The sequence below is a fragment of the Nomascus leucogenys genome, chromosome 2 (assembly GCF_006542625.1).
Source record: "Nomascus leucogenys isolate Asia chromosome 2, Asia_NLE_v1, whole genome shotgun sequence".
In the NCBI taxonomy this organism is placed as follows: Eukaryota; Metazoa; Chordata; class Mammalia; order Primates; family Hylobatidae; genus Nomascus; species Nomascus leucogenys.
Window position 1 is genome coordinate 61,693,715 of NC_044382.1, and position 17,151 is coordinate 61,710,865.

The following is a 17,151-nucleotide window of genomic DNA, read 5'->3' on the forward strand; positions in this document are numbered from 1 at the left end:
GCAAAAATTAGCCGGGCATAGTGACGGGCGACTATAGTCCCAGCTACTTGGGAGGCTGAGGCAGGAGAATTGCTTGAACCCAGGAGATGGAGGGTGCAGTGAGCAAGTTTGTGCCACTGCACTCCAACCTGGGCAACAGAGTAAGACTCTGTCTCAAAAAGAAAAGAAAAGAAATGTGTTCTCTGAACCTATTTAAAGTAACTGATTTGAATTCCTTGTCTAGTAAGTCCAACAGCTGTGCTTCCTTAAGGATCATTTCTGATAGCTTTCCATCCCTTTGCATGGGGCACCCTTTTGTTTTTTTACAAGTCTTGTAATTTTTTTGTTGAAAACAGACAACTTTAAAAAAATGGCATTTCCTGAAATCGGATCTTCCTTCTTCAGCAGAGCGCATTGTTCGTTATTGCCCTTTTTTTGTTTAGTGACTTTCCTGAACTAATTCTGTTCTTTATAATAGTTGGCTACTGAAGTTCCTGCTTGGTTAGCCTTGTTGTCAGCTAAGATTGACAGAGATTTTCTTAAACCTAATCTTGGGAATCAATTTAGCACTAAGCCAGGCAATTCACAGCCACCTTAGTCTTTACTTCCAAAGTTGTGTTTTTTTTTTCTCTCTCTCTCTTTTTTTTTTTTTTTTCTTTTTTTTTAATTGAGACGGACTCTCGCTCTGTTGCCCAGGATGGAGTGCAGTGGCACGATCTCGGCTCACTACAACCTCCACCTCCCGGGTTCAAGCGATTCTCCTGCCTCAGCTGAGTAGCTGGGATTACAGGAGCACGCCACCACGCCTGGCTAATTTTTGTGTTTTTAGTAGAGACGGGGTTTCACCATGTTGGCCAGGATGGTCTCGATCTCTTGACCTTGTGACCTGCCTGCCTTGGCCTCCCAAAGTGCTGGGATTACAGGTTTCAGCCACCGCACCCGGCCCAAAGTTTTTCTTTACAGATTTTTTTTTTTTTTTCGAGACGGAGTTTCGCTCTTGTTGCCCGGCCTGGAGTGCGGTGGCGCAATCTCGGCTCACTGCAACCTCTGCCTCCTGGGTTCAAGTGATTCTTCTGCCTCAGCCTTCCGAGTAGCTAGGATTACAGGCATGCCCCATTACGCCCAGATAATTTTGTTTTTTTTTTTTTAGTAGAGACAGGGTTTCTCATGTTGGGCAGGCTGGTCTCGAACTCCCGACCTCAGGTGATTCGCCCGCCTCCCAAAGTACTGAGATTACAGGTGTGAGCCACCGTGCCCGGTCGTCTTTACAGATTTTTGGTTAGCCTGTAGTTTGCTCCAACTGTAATAATCTTCCACCTCAGATAGGCAGTAAGTTTAAAACAATTACTTTCAAATGTTTTTTCCAAACACCTCATGCAGAAAAGGTTTTTTTTTTGGGTGAGTTTTCAGGTCAAATAAATCCAACCTTGTCATTGTGTTCTCACACAGACTCCCTATACAGATGAAATAATGACAATTCACTGAGAAGGAGGCTTTGAAGATGTTTTAACCCTGTTTTGACTCACCTCTCAGGCTTCTGGTTTTCACTGTGATTGAGGGCTGTCAGCTTCTAAGCTCGCTGTGGAGCTGGAGATGGGAATAATAGGGCAAATTAATATGCTAGAAAGCTTGATAGTCTCTTGAATAAAAATCTCCCACTTGTTATAAGCCTTTGGTTAACTTCCAAAGTTCTGAAAAAGTTGATTCAGACACTTTTCTAGTTGCTTTTATGAAGGAGAGGAAGTCAGCCCATACCCTGTCGTTTTGCTTTATGAGAATGTATTTTTTTTTTTTTTTTTTTTTTTTTTTTGAGACGATGTCTTGCTTCAAATTTCCTGGGATTACAGGCACATGCCACCATGCATGTCTATTTTTAAAATTTTTTTATTTTTAATTTTTTGTGGAAATGGGGCTTCATCGTGTTGCCCAGGATGGTCTCAAACTCCTGAGCTGAGGCACTCCTCCTGCCTTGGCTTCCCAAAGTGCTGGGATTACAGGTATGAGCCACCGCGCCCGGCCAGCATTATTTCTTTTTGTTGTTGTTTGAATAATCTCGCTCTATTACCCAGACTAGAGTGTAGTGATGTGATCATGGCTCACTCGTGGGCTCAAGCAATCCTCTTTGCATCCTAAAGCGGATGGGGTTATAGGCATAAGCCACCTATGCTCAGCCTTTTTTTTCTTTCTTCTTTTCCCATGAGGTCTTACTGTGTTGTTGTACAGCCTGAAGTACAGTGTGTGTTCACAGGCACAATCATAGCTCAATGCAACCTTGAACTCCTGGCTTAGTCTTCCTGCCTGAGCCTTGTGAGTAGGTGGTCCTATAGACGCATGCCACCATGCTTGGCCTGATGGTCTTTTTGGCTGTCATAATTAGAGAGAAACGTGCCTCTAATACCTAGTAGTGTAGAAACCAATGATACTAGGCTGGGCGCGGTGGCTCACAGCTGTAATCCCAGCACTTTGGGAGGCCGAGGGTGGGTCACGTGAGGTTGGGAGCTCAAGACCAGCCTGATCAACATGGAGAAACCCCATCTGTACTAAAAATACAAAAATTAGCCGGGCGTGGTGGCGCATGCCTGTAATCCCAGCTACTCGGGAGGCTGAGGCAGGAGAATCGCTTGAACCTGGGAGGCACAGGTTGGGGTGAGCCAAGATCTTGCCATTGCACTCCTGCCTGGGCAACAAGAGTGAAACTCCATCTCAAAAATAAAAAAAAGAAACCAATGATACTGGCTAAACATTCCGCAGTGCACAAGACTGCCTTGTACAACAAATAGTTATCCATTCCAAAGCACTCTGCTCTATAAGCTCTAAATGTTCTACAGTTTCAAGTTTTAAAGTGTAGCCTTTTACATTTACACATTTTAATCCATCTGCAGTGGAATATTCTGGAAAGTTAATTGCCTGTTAAAATTGCACAAAATGTTTTTATTGTAAGAAGGCAGTTTACCTAACTTCTGGGTTTCAATTAATTTCTTTAGTTGATCTATTAGCAGCACATGTTGAAAAATTTAATAAGATAATGTATCCAAAGTATTTTGAGTCCATACTGATGATGATAAATGCCAGAGAAGGAAAGTTATTTCAACTAATAAATATAGAAGAATTATGATGGAGTTGTAATCTTTAATGTGTGTTAATAGTAATGGATATATGTTTGAAGAGCAGGATAATTATGTAGTTTGAAAATCTCTCTCCACAAATTACATTGTAATTACAAAGGGGGAAAACAACTTCAGTGGAGAAACCTGTCAGATACCATGTTAGTCTGTTGATCAAAGTGATCAACATCTGAAACCCACATCATGTGTTTCATAAAATGCACTGAGAAGAATACAAGGTAATTTATGCTGTAAGGTTATAATACCTAATTTGAATTTAGAATATCAGACAAACTCAGATCAAGGGACATTCTACAAAACAACTGACTTGTACTTTCTTCCTTTTTTTTTGAGGCAGGGTCTTGCTCTCTTGCCCAGGCTGGAATGCAGTGGTGCGAACTCGGCTCACTGCAACCCCTGCCTCCTGGGTTCAAGAAATTCCCTCAGCCTCCTGGGTAGCTGGGACTACAGGTGCACACCACCACACCTGGCTAATTTTTTGTATTTTTGGTAGAGGTGGGGTTTTGCCATTTTGGCCAGGCTGCTCTTGAACTCCTGACCTCAAGTGATCTGCCCACCTCTGCCTCCCAAAGTGCTGGGATGACAGGTATGAGCCATTGCACTTGGCCCTGACTTATACTTAAAAGAATAAAGTCAAGAAGAACACGTAAAGGCTAAGAAAATCTTTCAGATGAAATGACCTGAAGAGAGGTGACAACATAATGCAATGGGAAAAATAGCTTTGAAGGGCATTGTGGGAATAGTTGGTATAATGTGAACATGGCCTATTTATTTTATCATTGTTAAGCTTCTGATGTTTGATTTTACGTGGCTATGTAGGAAAATGTTTTTGTTCATAGAAAATACATAGTGAAGGCTGAGCATGGTGGCTCACACTTGTAACTCCAGCACTTTAGGAGGCTGGGGTGGGCAAATTGCTTGAGCTTAGGAGTTTGAGACCAGCCTGGGCAACATCGCGAAATCCCGTCTTTGAAAAAAACATTTAAAAATTAGCTGGGTATGGTCTGTATGCGTGGAGTCCCAGCAACCAGGGAGGCTGAGGTTGGAGGATCATCTGAACTCAGGAGGCAGAGGCAGAGGCAGAGCCGTAATTGCACCACTGTATTCCTGCCTGGGCGACAGTGAGACCCTGTCTCAAAAAAAAGAAGAAAACATGTAGTGAAGCATTTAGGGATAAATTCATGGTATATCCAAACCAGTGCTGCAGGGCAAAAAGTATAGAAATAATGGTTAGGTTAATAGGGCAAATGTATACCATTGGCGTGAGAAGCATTTGTGGGAGTTAATTGTAATATTCTTGCCACTTCTTTTATTTGTTTTTTATTTATTTATTTTTTTGAGACTGAGTTTTTCTCTTGTTACCCAGGCTGGGGTGCAATGGCACGATCTTGGCTCACTGCAACATCTGCCTCCCAGGTTCAAGTGATTCTCCTGCCTCAGCCTCCCGAGTAGTTGGGATTACAGGTGCGCGCCACCACGCCCAGCTAATTAATTTTTTGCATTTTTAGTAGAGATGGGGTTTCATCATGTTGGCCAGGCTGGTCTTGAACTCCTGACCACAGGTGATCCTCCATACCCGGCCAGTTCTTGCCACTTGTAAGTTTGAAACTGTGTCAGAAATAAGAATTTATCCCTAAATAGTAAAGTTGAATATTTTAATTTACCATATTTTATTCTAAAGTGCCCATTTTATTTTTCTTCCTACTTTAACATTTCTGAAATGATGTGTCTCATTGGTGATGTGTCTTATATTACAATTGGTGGAATTACTTTTTGTTTTTGCATAGGACATAAAATATTAGTGTAGCTTACACAGTTGAAGGCATTTTGGATTCAATGCAGTGTAATGTAATTACCATCTACTGCTTGGTACCCTGTTTTTCTAACCCATGGCACTGGTCTTTTTGGAACAGTTTCTTTTTAATTTAGTGGTTTGTTTGTTTGCTTTTATTTTTGTGATTGGTAAAATATAGGTGTGGTTTTAAAGTCAAAACTCTAAAGCAAGATACGTTTGGAGAAATCTTCTTTGAACTCTGATACCTCTACCTTGTTCTCCTTTTCTCCTGTAGTTAGCCACTGTCATTCATATTTTTGGGTTATCTTATATTAAAAACAAATACATACTTATTCATATATTTATCCTTATCCTTCACTTTAGAAGAGATAATATGCAACTCGCTTCTTGATCTTATATCCTAGAGTTCACGCCATACAATTAGAGAGCTTCCTTATTTCTTTTACTTGCTGCATAATACTCCATTGAACGACTATTCTGTACTGCAGTCAACCAGTCTTCTACTGGTGGAAATTTGCATTGTTTTTGCTCTTTGTATCACATATAGTGTTGCAGTGAGCAGTGTTTTGCATCCATCATTTTTACCAATGTATAATTGGACTACTAGAAGTGGATGTGTCAGGATAATAGGTAAATTCATGTGCGATTGTGTTAGGTATCACAAAATTTTCCTCCATAGGGATTTTTCTGTTTTGTAAAACCAGCAGTGTTATTGCATCTATTTCCCCACAGCCTTGCTAATATAGTATGTGCCTGTTGTTATGGTGAGATATGGGACAACATGGAGATACGGTATCTCTATGAAGTTCTAATTGTTGTGGAGTATTTGGAATGCAGATACATTTGTAAATGAAGCTTCAGAGGACCTCTTGTTTCCTTAAATTTGAAATACCTTTAATTATTTTGAGCATTTTTGTGGAAACTAATGTTCTACTTGTTTCTAAAGTAAATAAGTAGACCAATACCTTTAGGAGTATAAGGCTCCCTTTTCTTTTTTGTGGTCTGCATCGCGTAACAATAGGAATGCGTTTCTGAGATATGTGTCATTAGGCAATTTTGTCTTTGTGTGAGCATTATAGAATATACTGTAACAAACCTAGATGGTGTAATGTACTGTATACAGTTTGCCTATGTGGTACGGCCTATTCCTCCTAAGCTACCAACCTATACAGTGATGTTACTATACTGAATATACTGAAGGCAATTGTAACGCAATGGTATTTATATATTTAAACAGAAAAGGTACAGTAAAATACGATATTATAATATGTGGGACAACCATTGTTTATGTGGTCCCATATACCATTTTGTTGACTGAAATGTCATTATATGATATGGGACTGTATTTTTCTTCCTGGCTTCAGTGGCCATAAACCAAATCATTTATTTCATTTGTTTTCTATGTTCAGACTATTGTTATTTTGCTATTGGTACAAGTAAAAATTTTCATAGATTTTCCTCTATTGATTTAATGTAATATAGGCTTATTCGGTACTGTTAGCACCCTAGTCTTATTTTTTTTCCCCCAAATGTGAAACAACTTTCTTTTCTGAGTGATCACTTTTACTTCTTAATGCCAGTAGTAACATTCTGAATTTAAGTGGGAAGATTTAAGACCAAGTTCATGTACAGCACTACTGCTTTTTTTTGTTGTTTAAGACAGAGTCTCGCACTGTCACCCAGGCTGGAGTGCAGTGGCGCAATCTCAGGTCATTGCAACCTCTGCCTCCCGGGTTCAAGCGATTCTCTTGCCTAGCCTCCCGAGCAGCTGGGATTACAGGCACCCGCCAACACACCCAGCTAATTTTTTGTATTTTTAGTGAGATGGGATTTCACTGTGTTGGCCAGGCTGGTCTCAAACTCCTGACCTTGTGATCCACTCGCCTCTGTCTCCCTAAGTGCTGGGATTACAGGTGTGAGCCACTGTGCCTGGCTCCCCCCGCTTTTAAAAAAAAAAAAAAAAAAAAAAATTTTTTTTTAGAGACAGGGTCTTGTTCCTTCTCTAAGACTGGAGTGCACTGATGTGATCATAGCTCACTACAGCCTTGAAATCCTGGGCTCAAGCACGCCTCCCGCCTCAGCCTCCCAAGTAGTTAGGACTACAGGCATGTGCCACCACACCTGGCTAAATTTTAAAATTTTTTGTAGAGATGAAGTCTTGCTGTGTTCACAGGCTGGTCTCGAAACTCCTTCCTCAAGCGATCCTCCCACCACTGCCTCCCTCCCAAAGTGCTGGGATTACAGGTGTAAGCCACTTCCACCTCCCAGCTACCATGTAGAGCCTCTTTTTTTTTTTGATACAGAGTCTCACATTCTGTTGCCCAGGCTGGAGTACAGTAGTGCAATCTCGGCTCCCAGGTTCAAGTAATTCTCCTGCCTCAGTCTCCTGAGTAGCTGGGATTAGAGGTGCCCGCCACATGCCCGGCTAATTTTTGTATTTTTAGTAGAGATGGGGTTTCACCATGTTGGCCAGGCTGGTCTCGAGCTTCTGACCTCAGCTTCTGACTTCAGGTGATCTGCCTGCCTCAGCCTCCCAAAGTGCTAGGATTATAGGTGTGAGCCACCGCACCCGGCCCAAGTAGAGCTTCTGAATACAAAGGACCCCATAGTTGTATGAGGCAATACAGATTGAGTATCCCTTCTTTGAAATGCTTGGGGTCAGAAATATTTTGGGTTTTGGTTTAAAAAAATTTTTTTAAACCATTTGCATTATACTTACTTGCTTAATATACACCTCAAATTCCAAAATCCAAACTCCAAAATGCTACAATGAGCATTTCCTTTAAACATTGGCATTCAAAAAGTTTTAGATTTTGTAGCGTTTGGGATTCAGATTTTCAGATTTGGGATGCTCAACCTGTAATAGCAACCTAAGATAGGAAAATTGGTTTAATTAATTGTCAAGTAAACATTTACCCTACTTGACATTTGTTTTAGAGGTCAGTCACTGCTTCTTGTGCTTGTTAAAGGTAATTACTATGCATGGTGTTTTTGTCTATAAGTACATGTATTATCTTAGACTGTGATATACTAGTATAAAAATTGCATGCCTGTTTGCTTTGATATGTCTGGGTTTGGGCATAATTTTTGACAAAGTGGTTGAAGCTATGGAATGTTTCTTGGAGAATTTTAAAATATTTTGGTTGTACTGTATACTAGTTCGTTTCAGAGGTGCAAATTAGTTTCAAGAGAAAGCCAGTACTCAGAAAATTCTAGTGATGAGTGACAGATGCAGAGGGATGGGATGTGGCAGAAATTTAGCTACATGTTCCAGCAAGTTTTCTTTCCTCTTTCCCTTTACTTCTCATCTCTTACCCAAGCTGAAGTGCTGTGGTGCGATTATAGCTCATTGCAGCCTCGAACTACTGGGCTCTATCAATCCTCCCACCTCAGCCTCCCAAGTAGCTAGGATTACAGGCACATGCCATGACAGCCAGCTAACTTTTTTTCCTTTTTTTTTTTTTGGGAGACGGAGTCTTACTCTGTCACCCAGACTGAAGTGCAGTGGCGCGATCTTGGCTCACTGCAACCTCTGCCTCCCAGGTTCAGGTGATTCTCCTGCCTCAGCCTCCCGAGTAGCTGGGACTACAGGCATGCGCCACCATGCCTGGCTAATTTTTGTGTTTTTAGTAGAGACGGGGTTTCACCATGTTAGCCAGGCTGGTCTCAAACTCCTGACCTCAGGCAATCCACCAGCCTTGGCCTCCCAAAGTGCTGGGATTACAGGCATGAGCCACTACGCCCAGCCTCGACTTTTTAATACTTATTTAATATTTGTAGACATGGGGTCTTGCTATCTTGCCCAGGTTGGCCTCAAACTCCTGGCTCAAGCGATCCTTCCGCCTCAGCCTTTCAAAGCAATGAGACTACAGGTATGAGCCACCGTGCCCAGCCTCAACAAAGTTTCTTTATTAGAAAATCGGATTGGTGCTCAGGAGGCTGAGGCAGAAGAATCGCTTGAACCAGGCGGGCAGAGGTTGCAGTGAACTGATACCGTGCCACTGCACTCCAGTCTGGGTGACAGAGTGAGACTCCATCTTAAAAAAAAAAAAAAAAAAAAAAAAAAAAATCACATTGATTGGTTTACTTACATGTGCTAGGGAATAGGAACTGATATTTTTTACCTTTTCCCCTGTATTTTAGGAGTGTTTCTCAGGAGCTATCGGAAACTATCCTCACCATGGTAGCCAATTGCAGTAATGTTATGAATAAGGCCAGACAACCACCACCTGGAGTTATGCCAAAAGGACGTCCTCCTAGTGCTAGCAGCTTAGATGCCATTTCTCCTGTTCAGGTGAACAAGTGCTACATTTGATACATCTTCATTTGCCATAGATTTGGAATAGAATATGCTTCTATGTCATTAATAAATTGTCTGAATTTATTACATTTTAGATAACTGCATGTCTAGCATCCACTTATTTTAAAGGAGATACGTAAATAGGCTTCGTAGTTAAGAATAGATTTTATCATAAAATAGAACGTGACTCTAAGAGGAAATATACAGACTATTTAGGTAAATGAAGAGGGTTTCTTTTTAAAATATGAATTACATAGACTCTTGAGACATAAGCACTGCCTTTGAACCTGATGTGTCTTGTTTGTAGCTTCACGGGCCAAGCAACAGTGCTAGAGCATAACGACTTGTTATAACTGGGGCTCTTCAGCTCTCAACTGAACTGCTCTTTTAAAAACAAGGTACATTTAAGTTACTCCCTGACATCAACCACCCCCTTCTCTCTGGGAGCAACATATTGCGCTTCTATTTTCAGATGCATTGAATGGCAGATTGGGTTTTAAGGAAGAAAGAGGCTAAAAGTTAGTGATTCAGTGGCTACTTCCCTATAAAAGGCATTTGCTTGTCATTTTCTATAGCCATGAAGGTATGAAATAGTGCCACAAACTTAAGCCTGGAAGTGCAGTTATTAGATATTTTAAAAATACATATTTTGGTGAATAGGATACCTTGTTTTTGTTTTCAAAATTGGAGCTGATCTTCCCCCACCTCAAAAATCCCCAAATTTTGACTAAATTTATTTTGACTGGGAGATTCGTTTCTAATTTCTAATACTTTTATTTGTGTTGAAACTTACTTAAATTTAGCTTGAGATTGTTTTAAAGTGGCTTATTGGAATTTGTGAGGATTTATTAATATAATAACTGTCCCATGTCACTACTAAATGTTTAGGGCAGTTCATCTTAAGTGTTGTTCATTAGATTTTATAGCCCTTTTTATGGCTCTGTTATAGGTTGAGCATCCTTAATCTGTAAATCCAAAATGCTCCAAAATCAAACTTTTGGAGTACTGACATGACACACCACAAGTAGAAAATTCCATACCTGATCTGATGTTACGTGTTGAGTCAAAACATAGTCATAATTTTGTTTCATGCACAAAATTCTTAAAAGAAATTGTATAAAATTATGTTCTGGTTATGTGTATATAGGTATATGTGAAACAAGTGAATTTCATGTTTTGACATGGGTCCCATCCCCATGATGGGATTGTTATGATATCTGGTTATGTATAGACAAATATTCCAAAATCCAAAATTGAAAACTTTTCTGGTCCCAAGTATTTTCAATAAGGGATACTCAACCTGTACTTTGTCAAAGGCAGACTCTTTAAACCTATTCCATATGTGACACAGTAAGAAAAGTGACTGACACGCTTGACTTGATAACTGGGATTTAAGTATCATCGTGATTGAGTGGTTGTAATAGTTTGCTTTTTAAGAGTACGAAGAGCTGTTGTTAAAGATTGCTTTACATGTGTCTGCCTTTCCTCGAAGTATGTTTAATACATTTTTATAATGTTTTTCTTTAGATTGACCCTCTTGCTGGAATGACATCTCTTAGTATAGGTGGTTCAGCTGCCCCTCACACCCAGAGTATGCAGGGTTTTCCTCCAAATTTGGGTTCTGCATTCAGTACCCCTCAGTCACCAGCAAAAGCATTTCCACCCCTTTCAACCCCCAATCAGACCACTGCATTCAGTGGTATTGGAGGACTTTCATCACAGCTTCCAGGTAAGGGGGAGGCAAATGAGAGCATGGATTATACATAAGTTTGCCTTAGTTATGCCTTAGTGTTTGGTAAGGGGTTTGGAGTCACTGTGATAAGGAAAGCTGCTTAAATGAAATTGTGAAAGCTGCTTCAGTATCCAAAGTTGGGAAAGAAAAACAGATTATATTCAATTCAGTCTAATTGGAGGAAAGAATTAGGATATTTGTAGTTGTAAAGTTAGTTGAATTATTTAGTAAGGATTTTTTATTGACATGATAGTATAAGTGGTAACATGTATGTTCATCACATTCTAAAGGGCTTAGATCAAGAACTCAAAGCTTTATGAATTCAGGTTGGTATAATAAAGGTAGAAACTATTGTATATATCAGGTTCAGGCATATGTTCTGCCTGCCTTATTGCATTTCACCAACCTTGAAAATGATAGGACATCCCAAAAACATTTTAAGGTTTTTATTTTTTGTTGTTTTTGTTTTTTTTGGGTAGCGGGGGACGGGGTTTTGCTCTTGTTGCCCAGGCTGGAGTGCAGTGGTGCGATCTTGGCTCACTGCAACCTCCACCTCCCAGGTTCAAGTGATTCTCCTGCCTCAGCCTCCCGAGTACCTGGGATTACAGGCCCCCGCCACCATGCCTTGCTAATTTTTTGTATTTTTAGCAGAGACAGGGTTTCACCATGTTGGCCAGGCTGGTCTCGAATTCCTGACCTCAGGTGATCCACCCACCTTGGCCCCCCAAAGTGCTGGGATTACAGGCATGAGCCACCACGCCTGGCCACATTTTCAGTTTTTTTCCCAGATATTGTGGCATGTAACTTTACGTTGAAATAAAAGCTATATTTTTTTGTTGTTGTTGTGGTTGTTTGTACCTACATCTTCTTAGCCCCTTGTACCTTTTATGTTGACACTGTAAGTTTGGGCACTAAAACCTAAGGACTTCCATGTTGTCATTGACTCTAATCTAGTTAGCGTTGCTACTCTATGCTTCTAGCTTTGATGATTAATTCATTTATATAAACGTTACTGAACTTACTAAGGCCTTCCTAGCAAAGCTCTAATTATTGTAAGATTCCATTTGTCAGAGTTGAGAGGAATAAAGAAGTTTTGAGACTCATGGTAACTTTAGAAGATAGTATCATGAAATTATCTGATTTGAATCATTGAGAAAAGCCAGCCAACTCCTTATTTTAACTACCTTGGGTATAGGAGTATGTGCTTTGAGAATGTATACATTAATTTTTTGCACATTATCAAGAATATAAATAATTCCAGATGCTAAAGAAATTTAGGGATTATCCGTTACTGCCTAGTTTATAGGCTCTGTAAAATTGTATAGATAAGGGAATTAACAAAGACTCTGACTTTTAAAATAAGAGTTACTAGGACTTTATTTTAGAAGTCAGTCTTATTAATATATCTGAGATGTGAATAAAATCAAGAATATGAATAATGATAGGATTTGTGGCTGCCTTCGTTCTCTCTAGTAGGTGGTCTTGGCACAGGCAGCCTGACTGGTATAGGAACTGGTGCTCTTGGACTCCCTGCAGTGAATAACGACCCTTTTGTACAGAGGAAACTGGGCACCTCTGGACTGAATCAGCCTACATTCCAGCAGAGTAAGATGAAACCTTGTAAGTGGTAGTGTTGTCTGTGATTGTGAAGTGTGACTGATAAAAATGTTTAGTTGTATGTCTCATTTGTGTTAGTAGGGCCATGTGTTGATGTGCCTCCTAGACCAATGGGAATAAATTCACAAATTTGAATTATTAAAATAAAAGAGGTATCACTCCTTCCCAGAACAAAGTCATGGTTAATAAGAGGCTGCATCCTGAGGATGTTTATCCAAAAAGTAAGAAGTAGGTATGATAAAGAGAAATTAATATGTGGTAGATACACGAATGTAACTCTTGTATTTAACCTAAACATGTGTTGAGTTTTTTTTAAAGCAAGTCAGGAGTGACAAGGACAATTTCAGATTTCTGTTTCCAATGTTTCACCTCCTTAGTAATTTTTTATGCTAACCAAACTCATAGAAGTCATCTTTATAAATCCATAGGTAAAATTGACTGAAGTCCTTGTCATTGGGACTGCATAGTCATGACACGAGGTTGAAAGTATTCCAGCTGACTTGATAACATTAGTGTGAAAGGCTTGTCTGAATGTTATGTTTTGTAGCATGCTTTGTGTTTACATCAGTCTTTCATGCACATGCATGATAATTCTTATATGTTAAATGTGATTTTTATTATGAAGTGATAAAGATTTGTTAACCTAATGAGGTTGTATTAAGGGTAAGTGCGTTATGAGTTTGAACCAAGTTAACTTTTGTGTTAATAAGTCCCGATGAAGATAATACTAATGTAGAATTATGGAAGGCACTTTGTTAAGGATCTTTTATGTCTACCCTAGCACACATTAATACTGAAACTTGACCGCTTAATACCTTTTCTGGTTTTTTTATATTTCCTTTAAAGTTAGAGCTATAATAGTCTCTGGCTGGCTGTGTTTTATGGGGAAGTGGAGGAAGGGCTTAAATGCCCACTGATTCCTTTTTTGTTTCCAACAGCGGACTTGTCTCAGGTGTGGCCAGAGGCAAACCAGCACTTTAGTAAAGAGATAGATGATGAAGCAAACAGCTATTTCCAGCGAATATATAATCATCCACCACATCCAACCATGTCTGTTGATGAGGTGAGTGTCTAGGATGATCTAATTATTTATTGTTTAGGCCAGTCTTGAATAAATGTCCTTTTCAGTGTTTTTAGAAATGCAACTCAAAGTGCTCTGATATAGCGGTTTGTGTTTTGAAACCTTAATATTTGTCTCAAGCTCTTTTGGTGAATGTTCTACTTAATAGTCTTTTGTTAAGCATATTTGAGAAAGGCTCTTAGTAATTGTTTCCTTTATGTGTGTGTTGTTTTTGTCTTGCTTTTCCAGGTATTAGAAATGCTGCAGAGATTTAAAGACTCTACTATAAAGAGGGAACGAGAAGTATTTAACTGTATGCTAAGGAACTTGTTTGAAGAATATCGTTTTTTTCCCCAGTATCCTGATAAAGAGTTACATATAACAGCCTGCCTGTTTGGTGGTATAATTGAGAAAGGACTGGTCACTTACATGGCACTAGGTCTGGCTCTACGATATGTTCTTGAAGCCTTACGCAAGCCTTTTGGATCCAAAATGTATTATTTCGGGATTGCTGCACTAGATAGATTTAAAAACAGGTAAGTGGATAGGTTTCCTATGAAGGATCTCTTCCCTGACCCCGCAGACAGGGTCTTAACTCTCACCCAGGCTGGAGTGCAGTGGCGCGATCTCGGCTCACCGCAGCCTTGACCTCGCGGGCTCAAGTGATTATCCCACTTCAGCCTCCTGAGTAGCTGGGACCACAGGTGCATACCACCATTCCCAGCCTTTTGTAATTTTTGTACAGACAGCGTTTCACCATGTTACTCATTCTGGTCTCAAACTCCCGCCTCGGCCTCTGAAAGTGCTGGGATTATAGATGTGAGCCACTGTGCCTGGCCTGAAGCTTTTTTTTTTTTTTTTTTTTTTTTTTGAGATGGAGTCTTGCTCTGTCCCCCAGGCTGGAGTGCAGTGGCGCAATCTGGGTCCACTGCAACTTCCACCTCCTGAGTTCAAGCGATTCTCCTGCCTCAGCGTCCTGAGTAGCTGGGATTACAGACGCGTGCCACTGCACCCAGCTAATTTTTGTATTTTTAGTAGAGACAGGGTTCTACCATGTTGGCCAGGCTGGTCTTGAACTCCTGACCTCGGGTGATCCACCCGCCTCGGCCTCCCAGAGTGCTGGGATTATAGGTGTGAGCCACTAGGCCCAGCCAAAGCTTCTCTTTTTTAATATAAGTGGTAGGAAAACTAAAATGAGAACAGAGGTTTTTTGGTTGGTTATTTATGAGGTATACTTCATACAGTAGAAGTCTTCCCTTTTAGGTGTATAGTTCTTTGAATTTTGACAAATTTATACAGTTGTGTAACTACCACCACAATCAAGATACAGAATATTTTGGAACTCCTGGCCTCAAGTGATCTTCCTGCCTCCCAAAGTGATGGGATTATAGGCATAAACTACCATGCCCGGCTGATGCAGAATATTTTCATTATCTCCCAAGAGGTTTCCTTGTTTCCCTTTGTAGTTAGTCCCCTTCCCTGACTCCCAATCTCTTGATAATCTGTAAAGTGTTTCTAGAATGCCATTTACACGGAGTCATACAAATATGTAGTTTTTTGAGACTTATGTTACTACATGTTTCAGTAGTTTTTTTTTAATAGCTGTGTAGTATTCTACTATATGAGTTGACTACAAATTATTTTTCCATTCGTATGTTGGTGAAAATTTGAATTGTTTCCAGATAAGTGGCTCATTTTAATCTATTTTTAAGTAAAATATAACCTTTAAAAATCAAAGGTAGTGTATTTTCTGATGTAAATTCAGTGAAAAGCATAAGTATTTTCTCCTTCTATTTTTGTTTTCTTCCCTTTGACATTTTCTTCAAATAAGTTATTCATAGGTAAGATGGGGAAAATGACATAGATTAGCATTTGGACAAAAACATTTTGTTAGTGCTGCTTCTGTTCTGACATGAAATGATGGTAGAATGATTTTGTTGGCAGATTGAAGGACTATCCCCAGTATTGTCAGCATTTGGCTTCTATCAGTCACTTTATGCAATTTCCACATCATTTACAGGAGGTAAGTGCCCTCTGTCCCTAAAACCCAAATAGCTATGTAGTATTTGGAGGGTTTAATATTTTGGCTTTTTTTTGTAGACTTGATAGTAATGGCATTAAGATTTCTTAATAATTGGCATGATATAGGTATACATATCTTTTGTTGAGGTTGCTCATTTTTGTGGCCTTACAAGAGAACATGAAAAAATAATCATTCTTGGATTATCTTTTCTAAGCAGCAGGCTTACTTCAAAAAATTTTTACTCATTCTTTTAACCTGATAATGCAATTGAAGAATAAACAGTTTTACTAAGAGAATCTTTATCTTAGATAAAGTACAGACACCCTGCCTGATGCTAAAAGGGAATTGGAGTGGGAATCTTATGTTTAAAACTCTGAAATTTTTGAGTTAATATGAGCCAAAACTGTTACACATGACTTAGATCATGTTTATTAAAAATACAGGCTTCTTACCACCTTTGAAGTGTGGTTTTTGTTTTTTTTTTTTTGGGAGATGAAATCTTGCTCTGTTGCTCAGGCTAGAGTGAGGCAATCTTGGCTCACTGCAACATCTTCCTCCCGGGTTCAAGCGATTCTCCCACCTCAGCTTCCTGAGTAGCTGCGATTACAGGCACCTGCCATCATGCCTGGCTAATTTTTGTATTTTTGTAGAGACGAGGTTTCAACATGTTGGCCAGGCTGGTCTTGAACTCCTGACCTCAGGCGATCCACCCACTTCTGCCCTGCAAAGTGCTGGGATTACAGGTGTGAGCCACTGTGCCTGCCTGAGATGCTTATTTAAAAGGAGTCAGTCCCTGGGAAAATATACCTAGGGAATATACATTTTAAAAACCATTTTGTATGATTGTTGTTATTACTGAAATTTGAGAAGCATTGTTTCAGTGACTGATTTGAGGTTAATTGGTAAGCATTATATATACCTTTGTCTTGGTTTTGGTCAACATCAGTTTATACAGAACAGGAAAGTTGGTTAATTGACTTTATTTTTAACATGCAGTATAGGCAACTTTATAAGATCTCATTTTAAGGAATCAGGAAGATCAGAATTTGAACCTACTTGATATTCTGTATTTTAATTTAGTTCAGTGCTCTCTACCTCATCCTTCTAGGTTTATTAGGAGGGCAGGGTTATTGTAATGACTTAATCTCTGGGAATGTGGAGTATATTCATTCAGGTGAGTGGATTGAGACAAATTAAGAGACAGGAATATGGAGCTTGAAAGACTTGGAGAAAGAGTGAGATGGCAGGGGAGTGATCACTCAAAACTAGTCCCTAGCACCCACTGTAGCAAGATAGCCAGAGAGAGAGAGAGAGAGATCATCACTTTCTGTACTTTATCAGCATAAAGGGCTATACTTTCTTCTGAGACTCTCTTTCCTACTTTAGAAATATCCCTCTAAAAATAAAGCTGTTGTATACATAATTGGTAGGTTTAGTTCTGCTAGGTAAGGACTGTTGAAATAGCTTCAGGATCCTTATCTCATCACTCTAAATTGTGTGGGGATGGGCTATGTAAAATG

The 17,151-nt window shown here is 39.7% G+C and overlaps 1 protein-coding gene and 1 non-coding gene across 7 annotated transcripts in view; both read left to right on the forward strand.

The window, feature by feature from the left end:
* The window catches only part of CNOT1 (CCR4-NOT transcription complex subunit 1), a 110,075-nt gene that overhangs the window by 61,132 nt on the left and 31,792 nt on the right, over positions 1-17,151 (forward strand). For 2 of the 6 annotated variants that reach the window (XM_030796009.1, XM_003263115.4), the window contains exons 17-22: positions 9,043-9,193; positions 10,727-10,928; positions 12,405-12,551; positions 13,487-13,611; positions 13,858-14,144; positions 15,553-15,631. In XM_030796009.1, coding sequence (XP_030651869.1) covers positions 9,043-9,193; positions 10,727-10,928; positions 12,405-12,551; positions 13,487-13,611; positions 13,858-14,144; positions 15,553-15,631 — 991 coding nt within the window. The remainder of the gene's footprint in view (positions 1-9,042; positions 9,194-10,726; positions 10,929-12,404; positions 12,552-13,486; positions 13,612-13,857; positions 14,145-15,552; positions 15,632-17,151) is intronic. The other 4 variants (XM_030796022.1, XM_012504847.2, XM_030796017.1 and 1 more) reach the window with 2 other exon arrangements.
* Positions 9,470-9,605, forward strand: LOC115831905. The gene has a single exon (XR_004027400.1). It is a non-coding gene; the product is annotated as a small nucleolar RNA SNORA50 (small nucleolar RNA).